Here is a 17,465-nt window from a genome sequence, read left to right as displayed (position 1 = left end):
GATTATAAATCAAAATTTTAAACCCGTAGGAAAAATTAAAAAAAAAAGGTAATTCATTTACTATTAAAGGACTTATACTAATGGTCTAATGGTCAATAAAAATAAATAAATTAAAGGAGCGTTATTTGAATAGTATTTTATGTTATTTGAATTTCTTTTAATTTTTTATAATGTTATTTTATTAATTGAAAAATAATTGAATAATACTGCACATAGCTATATAAGAAGTGGACTAATTTATTTATATCTCCCGTTGAGAAAAAACTAAAATTTTCTTATCATACCATCCGCATCAGTAGCTACAATCAATCTAATATATACATGTTTCATTTACCCGTCACACTCATTAAATCTATAGACACAATAATAACCTTATATTTGACCTACCAGAACATATATTTTCCTAAGTTAAACATTGTGTCAAAAACTATATATTATATAATAGTCATATATATAACCAACAGCTGATTAAATATAGTATACGACACAAATACTTCGTATATAGGTATGGATACTGATAAATTTATATAAATAAAATATACGGAGTATATATTACTAAGATTTATCCCTACCTTAATTATAAAAAGGTTAACAAAACTCTTATAATAGTGCATGGACATTTATATATTTAAAAATTTTCTTTTTACATATATTTTCCCCCATTTAATTTTAAATGCCTTAAAACTGTCTCTTGAATTCGCTAAATTGATTTAAAAGGTTATGTTTATTTCAATATTTAAAGCCATTTACTATTTTCATTTCCTTTTGTTTTAATTTTTCTATTTAGAATTTATTAGACTATTAGGTTTCAAGATCGAAGTCAATATCTTTTTATCGTACAATCACTAAATCAAAATCGCTCAACTAAAGTTTTGGACATTGCATAGCTACACAACATCCAACACATTTAATGATTACATGCAAATCTATATTAATAAAACTATGCATTCGATATAAGTTATTAAACAATTTAACTATATATACATTTTGATAGGTTTATATCTTTCATATTAACAAAAATTTACAAATGTTATTATCATATTTTGAAAAAAAAAATAGACTTTGGAGTTTTGTATAAAATAGATAAAGGATAAGTTAATTCCCGTCATATATGCATTGAGTTTTGGGTGTTCAATCCGGTTCACCCTTTGGGCTAATCAAGATTTGAGGATCAGTTCTAGGTTATTAGGTTCCACTCCCCTTCCGATTGTTGTTGTAGGGGAGCACACAGGTCCTCCCTACCAAGTGTAGTCTCAATCACCACTACACCAACAACCAATTGGTGTAGTGGTGATTGAGACTACACTTGGTATGGATGACACGTGTTATAAAATATTATATAATCTACGTATACTTTTTTATATTATAAAAAATATTATATTCTATACACATACTATTATAGTTAAAAGTATTATTATGTATAAAACAACATAAATTATTGCACATGATTGTTGTATATCTAGTATAGTACACGAGCAATGCACGATTTTTAAATCAAAATGTTAGTTTTTCTAAAAAAAATTCATAAGTAATAGCATTGTTAATACGAATATTACAATTTAAAACATGAGTAATAGTTATAATACATTTTATATCTATCCCTTTTCCGTCAAATGTCTAATTCAATTTAACTTTTATTCATCTTGCTTAGATTGGTTATTGGTTCATTTTTTTAATGCAATAAAAACAAAAGGTCATTGTAAAAGACATTGTATAGAAAATGAAAAAGCCGATTAAAATTAAATTTATGTTCAAGATTATGTATTTTTTTCCAAGACAATATTTCGGCTCAGCATTCAAGGAGTACAACAAACAATAAAAGTAATTTTTACACTATTTTGTTTCTTTATAAAAAACTTTTGTATTCATCCGGTTACTTGAATTGAATTTAGGATAACTTGTAAACTATTTTGGGTAACTTTTATCAATAAAGCATAAATAACTTTCATTCATTACAGGGTATCTTTTATAATAGGTGCACAATATTTTATTGTACATTTGATTTTTTTAAAATGTTTGTATTGATTTCATAATTGACGTCAAACTAAATATTATCGATTTTATTTAATTTTCATAAAAAAAAAAAAAACAATATTAGCATTTTAAAATACGAAATATTTGTTTCCTTAATTATGCCACTTTAATCATATTGTTTCAAATTAGTTATTATTCTTTAACTTAACTATAAATAAAGATTGGAAAGATTTTATGGATTATTTGTAGTATTGGAAAGTATATATTTATTATAAAAAATTAAATCAATATTTATGTTAGGAAATCATGAAAATCTTATGCATGTATAGAAACTTGCTTTTATTGTTTGAAGTTTAACAAAAATAACTCTGCTTAAATATGTAAACAGTAATTATATAGATATATTTTATACATAAGATAAGCCAATGAGAGAGTGACATTTGTCATCCTCACATTGAGGCGCTTGTCTTTTAGTATAATATATAGATAGATAGATTTGTAATTGTTTTCCAAGATCAATAAAATAATTACTCTTGCTTGCATGTGGACATAGCCAACACGTTGTCGGTGAACCTCAAGGGATTAGAGCTTCTCTCCTGATTTCAAGAGACTTTGGAATCGATTCTCATCCCCAGTCTTGTGGCTCTCTAAACAATAAAAAAATGCACAATATGATGCACCGTATTAGAGCTGTCAAAAGCTAACCCGACCCGAAATACTGACCCTAACTCGACCTATTAATCGACCCGTCTGAACCCGTAAAAATGGTGACCCGAACCTGACCTGAAACCAATCCTAGAACCGAGTTGACCCGAGTATTTGAGACCCAAACCTGAACATTAACCGACCTAGAGACGACCCGACCCGAATGTAACGAACCCATAAATTATTGACCTGAACCGAACCCGACCTGAACCAAAATTGACTCAAACCCGTTTTAACCCGTCAAAACCCGAATTCAACCCGATCTATTCCTAACCCGACCCGAATTCAACCCGACCTGTTCCTAACCCGACTCGAATTTAACCCGACCTGTTACAAACTCGACTCGAATTTCAACCCGACCCGAATCAACTCGACTTGTTATTGACCTGACCCAAATTCAACCCAATTTGTTATTGAATCAATATGTATAGGTCGTTATCTCATGTTGGTATTGGAACAGAAATTGAATCTAACTCTATTCCTTCAATATTTCACTTTGAATTTAAGAGGTTAGTTTCACAATATGTTTTTAGGGACAAATTTCAGGGACGAAACATGTTTTTTTGCAAATTATTGACTTGAACCGAACTCGACTCGAAACCGAGAATGACCCGATTTGAAAATGACCCGACTTGATTATAACCCGCAAATTATTGACTTGAACCGAACCTGACTTGAACCCGAGAATGACCCGACCTGATTATAACTCGTAAATAATTAACTTGAACCGAACCCAAGAACTACCCTAACTCGTTTAAACGCGTAAAGACCCGAATTTAACCCGACCTATTTTTCACCCGACCCGAATGTAGCCCGAACTTTTGCTAACCCGACCTAAACCCGATAAGATGTATGACCCGACGTAACCCAACTCAAGCATGACCCAAACTGAATCCGACTCGCATATGTTATGACATTAACCCGTATTGGCCCGACCCGATCGAGATGACCCGACTCATATTAATCCGACTCAAACTCAATCCGTTTTCTCAAATTAACAGCTCTACACCGTACCATAGAATATTAAAGAAGATTTTCTCTAGTTAATGACTTATAATAGTATGAGCACAATACAATTAATACATAGAATATATAAAGATATTGATTGTTTAATTAGTATGGCACCCATGCACAACAATTCACATTCAAAGAAGTCATAGATTAGAGAAAGTCTCATTCAATCATCAATGTGGTAGAGTGTAGGTTTATCTTATCAATGAAAGTCGCGACATCAACATAACTCATCTATAAAAAGAAAACCTGATATTAATTACAAAAAGAGAAGAAAGAATACGTTTTTTTTTTTTTTTTTTTTTTTTTTTTATTATTGCACCATAGGGATTGAGTACAAATATTTTGGTAGTGGATAAAAGTAAGAGAGAGAAAGGTAAAAATACAAAATTGTCCATGTGACATATTGATAAATTAAAAAGTAAGTGTGAAAAAGCAAGGGTATGTTGGGTATTTATAGTGTGAACCCAAATAATTTTTTAGTGCAATATTTGTGAAACTTCCTAAAAAACCAAGTAGTGCAATAATAAAAGAACGGAGGAAGTATTATATTATGAACTTCTTAAAAATATATTTTATGGCAAAATTAAATTGGTGCTTGATTGATATTAGAATTGTAATAGAGACGGGATTTTGAATCTTGCTTCTAACTACGGGTGTTTGATGAGTCGAGTCGTGATTGAGCTTAGGAAGGTTCATTCGTTCGATTTAGTCTAGTACGTTGAACGAATTTATACCTCAATTATTATTAGCTAGGTTGAGTCCACGCCTTTGATAAGTTTCAAAAATACAACTATACACAGAGAAAATAATGTTATCATGTGATACTCCGCATTTGCATATTTGCATCATTATAAGCTAATTACTTTGACTATATATTTTATCATTATATAAAAACCAAATATGAAATGTGATGATGTGATACATATATTTTAAAAGACTATCTATTTCTTTATCATTTAACGCGTTTTATATGTGTTTGATTACACCCTAAGACTGCTTGTAAAAGAATAGAGTAATTTCTACACAACACTGATCGAGTTATCTTTGTCATATTGACTAAATAATCCCATTAACACTAACGAAATAACATCGGTCAATTAACCCTTATAACACTGACGAAGTAACCCCTATAATGGTCACACACAACCACACATAAGAATACATGTTAATCACTATATCAACTTTTTATACCTTTTATTATAAGGGCCCGTTCACATTTATTGAACCGAGTTGAATTGATTGGAGCTGAATTGAACTAAACTAATTGGAGCTGAACTGAATTGAATTGAATTGAACTGAGCTGAAAGAATATTTTATGAGAGAGGAAAATTAGGAGTTGAACTGAATTGAACTGATTGGAGCTGAACTAAACTGAAATGAAATTAAGATCATATCAATGTTAGTTTGGTACATGTGTCATTCAAAATATTGCAACTAATGTCAAAAGGAAGGAATAATTTACGCAAACTTTTATATACGGCTAGCTGCAACGTCGCAATATTTTTTTTTTAATTTTTTTTTCTCTCTCTCCTCTTTTCTTCTTCTCTTCTAAGATCTGCCCTCTCTTCCCATCTCTCCTTTCATTTTCTCTTTCAAACTTCCTTTCTCTAGCGTAATTTGTTTATCGGTGGTTCATTCGTCGGTGGTGATGTTTTTTGGTGGTTTCATGGGTGGTGTTTTTAAGGCAAATTCGACTATGTAAATTCTAGCTAGATTTAGAGTTTTCATGGTCGAATTTAGCCTCTTTTATTTTAGTCATATTTGAACTAAAATTCGAAGTCATTTTTAATTTTTAAGGTATTTTTTTTTTTTTTTTTTTTTTTTTTTATTTTATTTTATTTTTTTACGGTTTGGTTATGGATTTGGTTGGATCTGGGTTGTGTTATGGTTTTGGTGAATTGTGGTGGTGGCGTGGAGTTTAAGACTTTGAGGTGGTGTAGGATTAAGGGTTACTTACTTGATTAGGGAATAATAAGGGGTTGCTAGGGGTTACTTACTTGGTTAGGGGTTACTAGAGGCCGTAGGGGATTATTAAAAGGGTTAATAGAGGGGTTATTTAAGTGGGGTTACTAAAGGGATTGTTAGGGGGTTACTTGAGGAATTACTTAATTGGGGTTAATAATAGAGGGCTTAGGGCCTCTTCATTTCACTTCAATTTAATTTCAGTTCAGTTCAGTCTAATTTAGCTCTAATCAATTTAGCTCCTAATTCCCCTCTCTAAAAAAATATTCATTTCATCTCTATTCAGTTCAGCTCCAATCAATTCAGTTCAGCTCAACTCAGTAAATATGAACAAACTCTTTTTAAGAGGTTATTTGAGAGATTACTTAATTGATGTTAACATAGGGGTTAATGATGTGACATTTTGTTGCACCATGTGACTAGGGGCAACCAAAACCCGGTGAATAATTTAGGACAAAAAAAAGGAAATTGGGCACATTAAATGAAAAGGAAAGATAATATCCAATCATTTTCAAAATTTCAATTGTATAAATACTTTTTTAATTTATTTTTTCTCTGACCGGCAAAATTCGTCAACAAAGAAGGTTGGCAAATTTGTCAAGAAAATACGAAATCAGCCAACACATTGTCATTTCAGTTGCGTTGTCTACTCCACCATTTTCCATCTCTAATTCTCTACTCATTTCTTCCCTTTTTTTCTCTCTCCTCTTCTCTTCTTTCTGTTGCACAGATTCTTGCATCTTGCAAAGTAGCAAGATTAGAGTGACAAAAAAAGAATTAAAAAATTACCCATTTCATTTTAGTCAACGCCCACTTCTCCACTCATTAGCTATCTTTTTCCCAAGATCTTGGAAAAAATAAATAAAAGAAAATTACAGAGCAATAATCATGGTAGTAGCAGGAACAACAAACGACGTCGTTCCAGTAGATTCAGGCCATGCTCGACTCAATCAACTTGGTTACAAACAAGAACTCAAGCGTGATCTCTCGTAATTTCAATTACTATTGCACTTTTCTATGAAACTTTATTGCATTTTATTTGGTGGGTTCAAATTAATTATTTAATGTGATATAAAAATATGTTTGCAGGGTGGTGTCGAATTTTGCAATCTCGTTCTCAATAATATCGATATTAACCGGAGTTACGACGTTGTATAATAATGGGTTGCAGTTCGGAGGACCGGCGGTGATGGTGTATGGATGGTTTATCGCGGGGTTGTTTACCATGTTTGTGGGTTTATCGATGGCAGAGATTTGTTCGTCTTATCCTACTTCTGGGGGGCTGTATTATTGGAGTGCTAAGCTTGCTGGTCCTTCTTGGGCTCCCTTTGCTTCTTGGCTCACCGGCTGGTAATTCTTTACACTTGTATTAAAAAAACTATTAAAGTGTTGTACTTTTAGTTTTCTAGTTTTTGTAGGGTTGTCGAGTTCATAACGGTTATAATTGTATTTTTTTTAAGGATGGTTGGTGGGTGTGTACGTGGGTGGGGTGGGTGGGGGAGTAAATCTAATCAAAAGTAACTTTTGAAAGAAATTCATGTATTGGTATTTATTATTGTTATTTTATTTTGGCAAATTATGTATTGATTGATGAAAATCATTGGAATTTAATGTATCATGGTCCATCCTATGCATTTTTGTTGTCATAAAAGCTCGTATGTTCTCGTGAATATTAACTAGCTTAATTGGTTAAGTTTTAGGGGATGAAACTGGAGATTGCATTTAGATATTGCCTTTTTTGGCTATGTGAGGCCTATATGTGATTTTGTGGTGCTTTTTTCTGTCCAAAAGTTTATCAATTAATAGCAATGGCTTTGTCTTAGATAAGACGGAGTACCAATAAGAGAACATGTTTCTTCAATGAGGAATATTTGTTTACTTTATGTTTATATATGCCTAAGAGTTGGCAAAGCTATTTTTGGTCAATGTTCAAATAGGGAATGATAGAGGAACTTGAGCAACTTTCTACAAATAGCTATTTTTGGTGTAAGTCTTTGTCTCTGTCACTTGCATGGTTACGAAAGAGAAAGCTTAAGCATAATCTTTATCTGGACATTATAAGTGCAGACGTGCAGTAACTCTCAATGGCAATGTACATCACTCTAATGTGCAGTGTACTACGGACTACGGAGTACATAAGACTTATTTTAATTCCCTTGTGTAGTAGTCTGTAGGGAAGACCGGCTAAGAACGGTTAAACAAAATCGCCACATTTACACTTCTAATCTTAATAATGGATGCATTGATTATAAAGGACAATATACTTGTACTGTCCTGGTTATCACTTCTAATCAATGGTTTCAGAGGAATTAGCTGTTTTATGATGTTCATGACTAATGTCATACTCACCTTAGATAAGCAGTTTTACAGGGCAATGAAATCATAGTTTAGTATAGTATAGTATGATCAATGCTGTATGTGTATCCTAACTCTATAAAGTTCATCATGATCATATCTTAAACTTTCTGTTTCATTACTCGGATATGTTACCCTTTAAAGTAGTAGTTAAATCATTAGGGCTTTTGTTTTTTTTTTGTCAATGTTTAAATTGAATGTATTATATTTTCAAATTTATTACTCCATGAGTATATTTCATATTCATTACTCCAAGATAAAGAATGAATGTCACCTTTATATCTTGCAGGTTCAACATTGTTGGTCAGGTAATTCTAAGAATGATGCTCTGAATCTCAGATGGCTAAGCTAGAACACTCCATTTGCTATTAGATATTCAACGTTTCATGCAGTAAGGCTTTACCTTTGGTTATATCATCTTTCATTGGCAGTGGGCTGTCACAGCTAGTGTGGATTTCTCTCTGGCACAGCTGATTCAAGTTATTATTCTACTTAGCACTGGTGGGAAAAATGGCGGTGGTTATGAGGCATCGAAATATGTTGTAATTGGTTTCCATGGCGGAATTTTACTTTTGCACGCTATCTTGAACAGCCTTCCTATTTCATTGTTATCATTCTTGGGGCAGATTGCAGCAGCCTGGAATGTTGGAGGTATAATAATCTCCTCTATTGTCAATGATTATTATGAAATGTTTTAGAATGTAGAAACCCCTATATTGGAGCATCAAATTTCTACATGATCAATATTGTTGTTCTTCTAGGTGTTGTTGTCCTTATGATTGCCATTCCCCTGGCTGCCAAGGAAAAAGCCAGTGCTGAGTTTGTTTTTACGCATTTCAACACTGATAATGGAAATGGTATCAGCAGTAGGCCTTATATCTTCCTTATTGGACTCCTGATGAGTCAATATACGCTGACAGGTTATGATGCATCTGCACATATGGTAAGGAGTATGTCAAGCATCATAATCTTATGAGCATATAACCTGGTTTTATCTTTTGTTCCAATTACCACATTCACTGCCGTTTAATGATCCAAAATAAGATAATTCTATTTGTTTTGCTTGTTTCAACAAGAAGAAAGTACAATAACTTTGAATTCTTACAGTATATATGACAGTACTTTGAGTTACAAAACAATTTGCGCTATAGCCTTTCTTTCAACTTTATACGAAAGCCAATATGGACACTAATTGCATAAACATGTATTATACATATTGTCTTTTCAACATTTTTCTCCTTATGGCAAATGGAAAATAGACACCATCTCTGCATACATTAACTTAATTCAACTTGAATGGCAGACAGAGGAAACTAAGGATGCAGATACAAATGGACCTAAAGGAATTATTAGTGCCATTGGTATATCAATAATCTTTGGTTGGGCTTACATCATCGGGATCACCTTTGCAGTCACTGATATTCCTTACCTTTTAAGTAGCGAAAATGATGCTGGTGGTTATGCCATAGCTCAAGTATTCTACCAAGCATTCAAGAGCAGATATGGAACTGGAATTGGAGGAATAATTTGCCTGTGCATAGTTGCTGTGGCCATATTTTTCTGTGGCATGAGTTCAGTTACCAGCAATTCTAGGTATACACTTTTCTTGATCAAGAAAATTCTTTCTTCTATTTTTATTAACCTGGAGAGACGAAATCTCAAAAAATCTAATATTTCTACCCAGAATGGCTTATGCATTCTCAAGGGATGGTGCCATGCCTTTTTCATCAGTATGGCATAAAGTGAACCGACAAGAAGTTCCTATTAATGCGGTGTGGATGTCTACTTTCATCTCCTTCTGCATGGCATTGACGGTATGCACTGAAAAATGTCCACGAATCTTTTAGTTAGAGTGCACATTAATAATATCAAGCTGAAATAATTTCTCTGACTAGAAAATATGCGTATTACATGCTCCTACTTATGCATTGACATGTTATGGACTCGCAATAATATCTTAATAATATAAAATTAGTTTGTGAATTGTGACAATATCTTAACAATAATAATGTTACTTTGTTTGTGTACTATGCATTAAGGGAGGAAGTGTCTTGAATGGTACAATGATCGTACACTTGCAATATCACTTTAGTCCAAAAAGAGGCTGTGATAAATGAAATTAACAAATAATTCAGTGCATATTTTAAAAGCTTATTTTAAAAGTCTAAAAGATTCACCAGAAGGTTTTTTCCTTTAGTAAGAACATGATCTCAATGAATTCATACACTCTAAAGGATATTGATGAACTTCCTTGCTCTATCCTTCCCTTCTGGAAATAAATAAGCCAGTCACTCATTCCTCAGCCAAGAGCTTGCTAGGCATGTCACTCTGCACACTTGCTAATGGACAGTATCAAAATTGATGATTGCATCTGAACCTATAAGGACAGAATTTCAGCCTTTCAAATCTTCAAAAGTAGGAATCCCTTTATAAACAACTTTCCAAACAAACAGCATCCATCTTGAATTTTTTCGTAATCTGATAGCCTCATCCTAAGATTAGTTTTTATCAAGATAATTCTGACATCGAAAAAAGCATCTCCCATTACAGAATAAGCACCTATATATCCTATCTCTTAGGTATGCCATTATAGCATTTGCAGTAGTAAACTTAAGTTATTGTTACCACTTCAACTTTTCATTGTCTGGTTTCAGCACATATGTAACCTGCAGCCATTATCTCTATGGTACTGTTGGACTTGGCCCTATGCAACCATGTTTCACTTGCTTATCATAATCTCCTTCCATTTAAAATCATTACTTTGGACAAATCAGCAATAAAGTCTTGTGAAACTGCCTGTGTGATTGTTAAGAAACAAGTAAAAATCATATTAGTTTCAAGTAGAAGATGAAACTAAACAGACTGACAGACTAGTAATTGGAATAATACATATTTATTACCGGCAGGAAGAATAATTTAGGTTAATGCTGTCTTGGTTGCGATGAATCACATGTTATATCAATGCTTTTTTACTGCCTCTCAAAATTCTTCAAACAGATTCAGAGTTTGATATAACTGGTGGTCTGGTGATTGGAATCTTATAAATTTATTACTGTCAGGAAGAATAATTTAGGCTAATGTTGTCGTGTTTGCGATGGCTCACATGTTATATCAATGTTTTTTACTGCCACTCAATATTCTTCAATCGTATTCAGAGTTTGATTACAGCTTTATGATGAGAGGGTAAGGGTAATACCCAACGTAGTGAAGGGCTGGGGTGGTGAAGAGTTACATAAAGTGGAATGGTTGAACAAAACCACGTTAACCAAACAGGCAAGTTCAAATATACATAGCAAAAAACAAAATTCCTACACCTTCACTTTTACCTGGGATACAGAGAGAGGAGAATCTGGGGACCCTGTTGCAACCCACATTTTTGTCGAAACTCGAAAGGGAAACTCAATAGCCACAATTAAATGGATTCCAAAAGAAAATAGTTCGGTCTCCATGAATTTTCAACTGATTCTGTTATATGCCTTAAAGTGATTTTAAGTGCAACCCCCCCCCCCTCTCTTTCTACCCTGCTCCATCCGATCACTGTACTGATGTATCTATGAGCTATTAGATAATCATTCCTAGAAAATGTGATGCCACAAAAGCATGTTGATAAATGGCTTTACTAGGGCTTACCTAGATCCATCACCAATTATATGAACCCTATTCCGCCTCATTCAAGTCTTCGTCTTCAAATAAAGCAACCTGGCACAGCTCTCCTCTTCCTCATTTCAATCTATTTTTGCACATTGCCTCTAAGATTCCTATTGCACTTCAACCTATTGAAGCCACTGCTTTCAATTTTCTGTTCATATCCACAGTGAAATTATCCATGTCAGCACTTACACCTTTTGCAGTATTGCATCATTATAGATCTCTTCCCTTTAAGTTTTAAAGTTCTGATCTGACACCATCATAGGAGATTCAGTTGAATTTTCCATTTTTTTAGCTACAATTTAAGTTCTAAAACTTGTAATTAAATATGCTTTCACAGGAGTATAAACATGATAACTAGTTGGATGATTTATAAAGTGCTCATGCTGCATCCTAGTCCTTTTCCAAATTTATCAGTTGTAGGATTACTGGTTTTTACATTAATGTAAAGTTGATAAGTATATTGTGTTTATGTTAAGGATTCAACTCTCTCTATAGCATGCTCATTGTTGTTTATCAGCTTCTGGCATTAGACTATAACATTAATAGCCAAAAAAAACCATTTGACTTTCAACTATTGCAGTACAACCACCATTCATTAATCTATTAATTGTTTGTTCTTTTTCTTTTCGTTTTGTCTTCTCCTCTGGCAGTCTCTTGGAAGCCTGGTGGCATTTGAAGCGATGGTATCAATAGCAACTATTGGGCTGTATATAGCTTATGCCTTGCCTATCTTCTTCAGAGTCACCTTGGCTCGCAATTCTTTCATCCCTGGACCTTTCAATCTAGGACGATATGGTATACTTGTTGGATGGATTGCTGTACTCTGGGTAATCACCATTTCTGTTTTGTTCTCCTTGCCTGTTGCCTATCCCATTGACACAGAGAACCTTAATTATACACCTGTGGCTGTTGGTGGTTTGTTGATCCTCACAGTTTCTTCATGGATTTTACGAGCAAGGCATTGGTTTACAGGTCCTATTACAAATATACTTAATTGATTCATGAATTGTGTTCTCTCTTTGTAATATGAATGACAACACAGTCTCAATTACTAGCAGGTTTATGTCTTCCTATGATAGTTTGATTTTGCCTCATTTACATTTTCTCTTATTTCTTTTCCCATCGTCTTCATTGATAGGCCATAAGATTGGTTATAAATACTGTTCAACATCTTATATGTGAAAGCAGAAGATAACTTTGTAAGATATACTGTAAATTTATTTTTAGGTGACTAGTTTTTATTGGATTGGTCTGAAGACAGATGATTATTTTGTAGAACAATTTGCAGCACAATATAATGAAGTATATGCATCGTTGAGCTTGAGAACAAGCACAGGATTCATAAGCACCAAATTCAGCAAATAAACTAGTCTAATTGTCTCAATAACAAGTCAATATTGTGGCGCACATGTCTGAATGCGCAAACTAAAGTTTGACAGCCAAAACAAATCAAGAAAAAGGCCAACTATTTTTGTAAGCATGTATCATCAAGGTTCATATCAGTTCCATCCTGATGAAGTATCTTCCCCTTCATGCATCATTGCCAGTGTTGAAGCCCAAGCTCGAAAAATCACTGCCTGGATCATTGTTTATCTGTAAACACCCAACAATAGCAACTGGTAAGTTATACAAACGAATAAACCACCCAAAATAATATGTTACAGGCTTACAGCTTTTGTAGATTTTTTCTTATATAAGCAATGAGAAGTTCTGATAAGATGTATGTTTAACCTCGGCTAAAAATGCTTCAAAGATATCGTCTTCATCAGTAAGCTGATAAGTGCGGCTTGGGTCTGCAGTATTCGGGATCTCTTCAGTAGAACCTGTAGCTCCAGCATCTTGAAGGATATTCCCAACTAAATCATTTGTAGGTTGTATAGCCTGATTATCTAAACCATAAGAAGGCAAAAGGCTGTTGTTATTACTGTTAAAATTGGGAACATCTGGAGTCTGAAGTAATCCTGTTGTTTCGACCTGTAAGCTGTGTAAGTTGCTAGGATTCTGCATAAAAGATTCAACATAATTCTCTGATGATGCATTTGAAAACTGATTAAGGTATGGTGCGCATGAACTTAGTAAAGGAGAAGACCCTGGATTAATGATGCTTGATCCATTATATCCATAATTCGGAAAAGAATTATTCCCCTGAACATTAGTCTGTCTGCTCACCAACTCGCCTGTACATCTGACCTCTCCATTGCTAATGTTTTCAGACTGAGAGCCAGTTCTGTTGCAGCTTGATGGTGAAAACACAGCTGTTTCAGTCTGTAAGTTTGGTATGGAACTTGCATTCTCTGTTTCAGATTCAAACTTTTACCAATTATGTACTCTTACAATTTAAAATAGTTTTAAACCACGTATATTATGCTTAAATATGTTAACATACCAGTGCCAGGATTATTCAAGTATGCATGTCGAATTTGATCAATCCTTCCTCTAAGAAGCGATTGATTGCCAGTGGTCTCATTAACTGCCAATTGATTACTGGTGTTGAATAAATGTGAAGTTTTGTTCATAGAGCTTGTTCTATTTAGCATTCCAAACTGGCTGACATTATTCGTATTCCCAAGGTTAAGTCTAGCGGCGCCATAGAGTTGTTGTCCAATTCCAGAGCCACTTAAAACTCTAGGACTTGGTAGACTTAAACCATGATTTTGAAGAAAGCGATAGCCCTGTCTTATAGCAGTGGCATTGCTGATTACATTTTGTGGTTGTTGCCTTGGAGTATTTCCTGATCTTTGAGCATTGGTTATAGCATAACTTGCATCTGGGAGTGCTTGTATTGTATCAGTAGCACTTGTTGGAGTTGCTATATTGGTAGAATTCGAAAGACCCTGAACTTGTATTGTATCAGAAGCACTTGTTGGAGTTGCTACATTGGTAGGATGATCACCACGCTCTTTGTTTTTCTGAGGGAGGTAATAACAAAAGCTTTATTACTATACAAGTGCTTAAAAACAAGAGAAACATAGAGCATTGATGATTACATGTAAAAAAAAATGGAGGGGGGGGGGGGGGGGGAGGAGAATGCAGTTTGAACTTCAACATGTGTTAGAATATTGGCCGATTCAAGGGAATGGCTACTGGAAATTTTAGTATGTGAAACATTATTTCAGTTGCCTATAATTAAGGAGCATATATGATTGATTGCAGATACAACAGTATCCAAATTCAAAGACTAATACGTCGTTTTTCCTTACAAGATTTGAGTTCATGAATTACTTGCAGAAGCTCAACTGCAGAACTCAGTTATAAAGAAAAAACGTAGATAGAATTAATGAGTGAAAAATAAAACAAAAGAAGATGGCTTGTTACCTGAGCTAAAGCAGCTAAATATGCAATTCCTGGCCCTGGTTGTGCTGGAACAATCGCTTTTAAAAAAAATTAAGAGTTAGGATATTGTCTGTATTATGTGAATGTAAGGCTATATGAGGAAACTTTAATAGATAACACGTATTTAGGTGTGTTACCTTCTTCATTTCCCTTCATAAGTGCTTCCATAAACCTAGTATTAATCCCAGTATTCCACCTGATGATTTTCTTGTACTGTATTCTACCTGTCGAGGTTTCTGTATCCTTGTTCAATGTTTTCTCATTACCATACTGCACCCTTTTTCTCTTCTGGTTGTTCTCTGTATGCCTGCTAGCTCCAACTGCAACTGCTAAATTACTCGAAGGAGACTCAGTCGCGATCTCTTTGCCTTTTCCTGCAGAGATGCCTGTTAGTTGCTCATTCTGAGGTAACTCTTTTCCTGTTTTCCTGATATCAGTTTGAGTCTTATTTCTATCTTTTCTGAACACATATTGCCAGAAATATTCAGCATCCTCCCGCTTTATAGGTTTAGTGCAAAGCTCGCAAGCTCCTCGTTCAATAGCTTCAAAAGCCAATGGATCAAGCTTCTTATAGGTGGTCACTACAAACAATGAAATATTAAAACGAAGTTCATTGCATTACACATTTCTAATTAAGTAATCAATTGATTGAACTAAAACATAAGTAGAAAGTCTATTGAAACTCACAGACAACAGGGTGGTCTGAAACCATTTTCGCAATTTTAAGGAATGTAAAGCCGTCCATTTCTAGCATGTCCATTGCAGCAATGACTAGGTCGAAGTCATTTGCTCGTTCTTGCATCATTTTGAGTGCTACACTTGGGGATTCAGCACTTGTAACTACAAAAAAAAAAAAAAAAAAAAAAAAAAAAAAAAATGAACAAGTAACTGTGTGTCCATAGCAAATCAACTATTTTGTAATTGCATGTTTGTGAATGCATATATTGCATTATAAAATAGTTGATATTGAACACTCACAAACCGGCAAAGCAATTGCATTTCTTACATAAAATCATCAAAATATTGCATTTATAAATTAAACAAGAATCGACAAAGCACAATTATATTTCTTACTTAGAAATAGACAGAAAATCAGGTCTTATATAAAAATCGACAATAAACACTTTCCTTGCACAATTATTGAAAAATATATACATTCAATTATGACTTACAAATCGACAAAAGCAAATTATTGGAAATTTGAAACAAAAATATACGTGTTTTTTTAAATGTTAATAAAATCATATATGTTAGTAAAATTAATTTATTTAATATACAAACTGAGACATGACTTTGATTATAAATTTATTTAATCATATATGTTAGTAAAATTATAAGAAAATTGATAAATATAAAGGTATACATTATGACAAATCCAACAATATACGGAGTATTAAATAATAAAATTTATTTATTATATAGTAGTATAAAATGATCAAGTCAAACCGTTAATAAAGAAAAGAGTCAAAGCGTAACACTTAAAAATACATAGTAGTGGAGGTACTCGTATATTATTACAGTAAAAATGAATGGGTAAATCTTATGTGATTTAGATTCTTTTGGATAAAGATAGCTTTCATATATAAATAATTAAAGTAAAAGCTTAAAACAATTTTTTTTTCTAGATTTAGTGTGTAGCTCTAATTCTCAATAATATATCACAATTTCAAAATAATAATAATAATAATAATAATAATAATAATAATAATAATAATAATAATAATACTAATAATAATAATAATAATAATAATAATAATAATAATAATAATAATAATAATAATAATAATGCCTTCAATCTAGTTGATCGTGAGGTCATGTTACGTGAAGTCCGTCGTCGTTGTCCAGGTATTTCGCGGTGGGTTGAATTCTGCTATTTTAATCCAGCCAGATTGTATTATGGGGACCATACCTTATGGTCGTCTCAGGGGGTGCAACAGGGTGATCCCCTTGGTCCTCTGCTTTTTGCTTTGGTTTTACAACCCTTAGTGTGTAAAATCAGAGACACTTTTGATGTATGTCTTCAGGCTTGGTATTTGAATGACGACACTATTATTGGTGACACGTTGGTGGTGGGGAAGGTTCTACAGTTAATTATGGAGGAAGGGCCTCGGTTTGGGTTACATCTTAACGTGGAAAAAACTGAAGTCTTCTGGCCTACAGAAGACCCTCGAAGCAGGCTTGTGGGTGTCTTTCCACCTAACATTGTTTGACTTTTGCGTGGTGTTAAGTTGCTTGGTGGTCCCGCTAAATCTGATTCCAGTTTTAGTAGTGAGCTTGTGATGCATAGGGTGAAAAAGACCATTGCGCTTATGGATAAGGTTGCTATGCTGGATGATACATAGTGTGAGCTGTTGTTACTTAGGGCATGTACCGGAGTTTCTAAACTCTACTTTGCATTGTGTACTTGTCCCCAAAGTACTTTTGAGGCGGCTCAGCGCACATTTCACGAGGCTCTTCGTTCTTCCTTGGAG

General features: G+C 33.6%; 2 protein-coding genes across 2 annotated transcripts; one reads left to right on the top strand and one right to left on the bottom strand.

The window, feature by feature from the left end:
* The first annotated feature begins 6,212 nt into the window (after positions 1–6,212).
* LOC110719355 (amino-acid permease BAT1-like) lies at positions 6,213–12,917 on the top strand. Its single transcript, XM_021898270.1, has 8 exons — positions 6,213–6,644; positions 6,745–7,005; positions 8,300–8,318; positions 8,442–8,661; positions 8,772–8,953; positions 9,314–9,603; positions 9,695–9,824; positions 12,312–12,917. The coding sequence occupies exons 1-8, from the start codon at positions 6,544–6,546 to the stop codon at positions 12,657–12,659; spliced, it is 1,551 nt and encodes a 516-aa protein (XP_021753962.1). The 5' UTR covers positions 6,213–6,543; the 3' UTR covers positions 12,660–12,917.
* A 274-nt stretch (positions 12,918–13,191) lies between these two features.
* Positions 13,192–15,799, bottom strand: LOC110732655 (two-component response regulator ORR25-like). The gene is made up of 6 exons (XM_021912657.1): positions 15,682–15,799; positions 15,132–15,575; positions 14,977–15,032; positions 14,048–14,570; positions 13,393–13,955; positions 13,192–13,254 (listed from the first exon to the last, which is right to left on the bottom strand). The coding sequence occupies exons 1-6, from the start codon at positions 15,797–15,799 to the stop codon at positions 13,192–13,194; spliced, it is 1,767 nt and encodes a 588-aa protein (XP_021768349.1).
* Positions 15,800–17,465: the final 1,666 nt, after the last annotated feature.

The sequence above is a fragment of the Chenopodium quinoa genome, unplaced genomic scaffold (assembly GCF_001683475.1).
Source record: "Chenopodium quinoa cultivar QQ74 unplaced genomic scaffold, ASM168347v1, whole genome shotgun sequence".
Lineage (NCBI taxonomy): Eukaryota > Viridiplantae > Streptophyta > Magnoliopsida > Caryophyllales > Amaranthaceae > Chenopodium > Chenopodium quinoa.
This window is presented reverse-complemented; position numbering and strand designations above follow the sequence as displayed.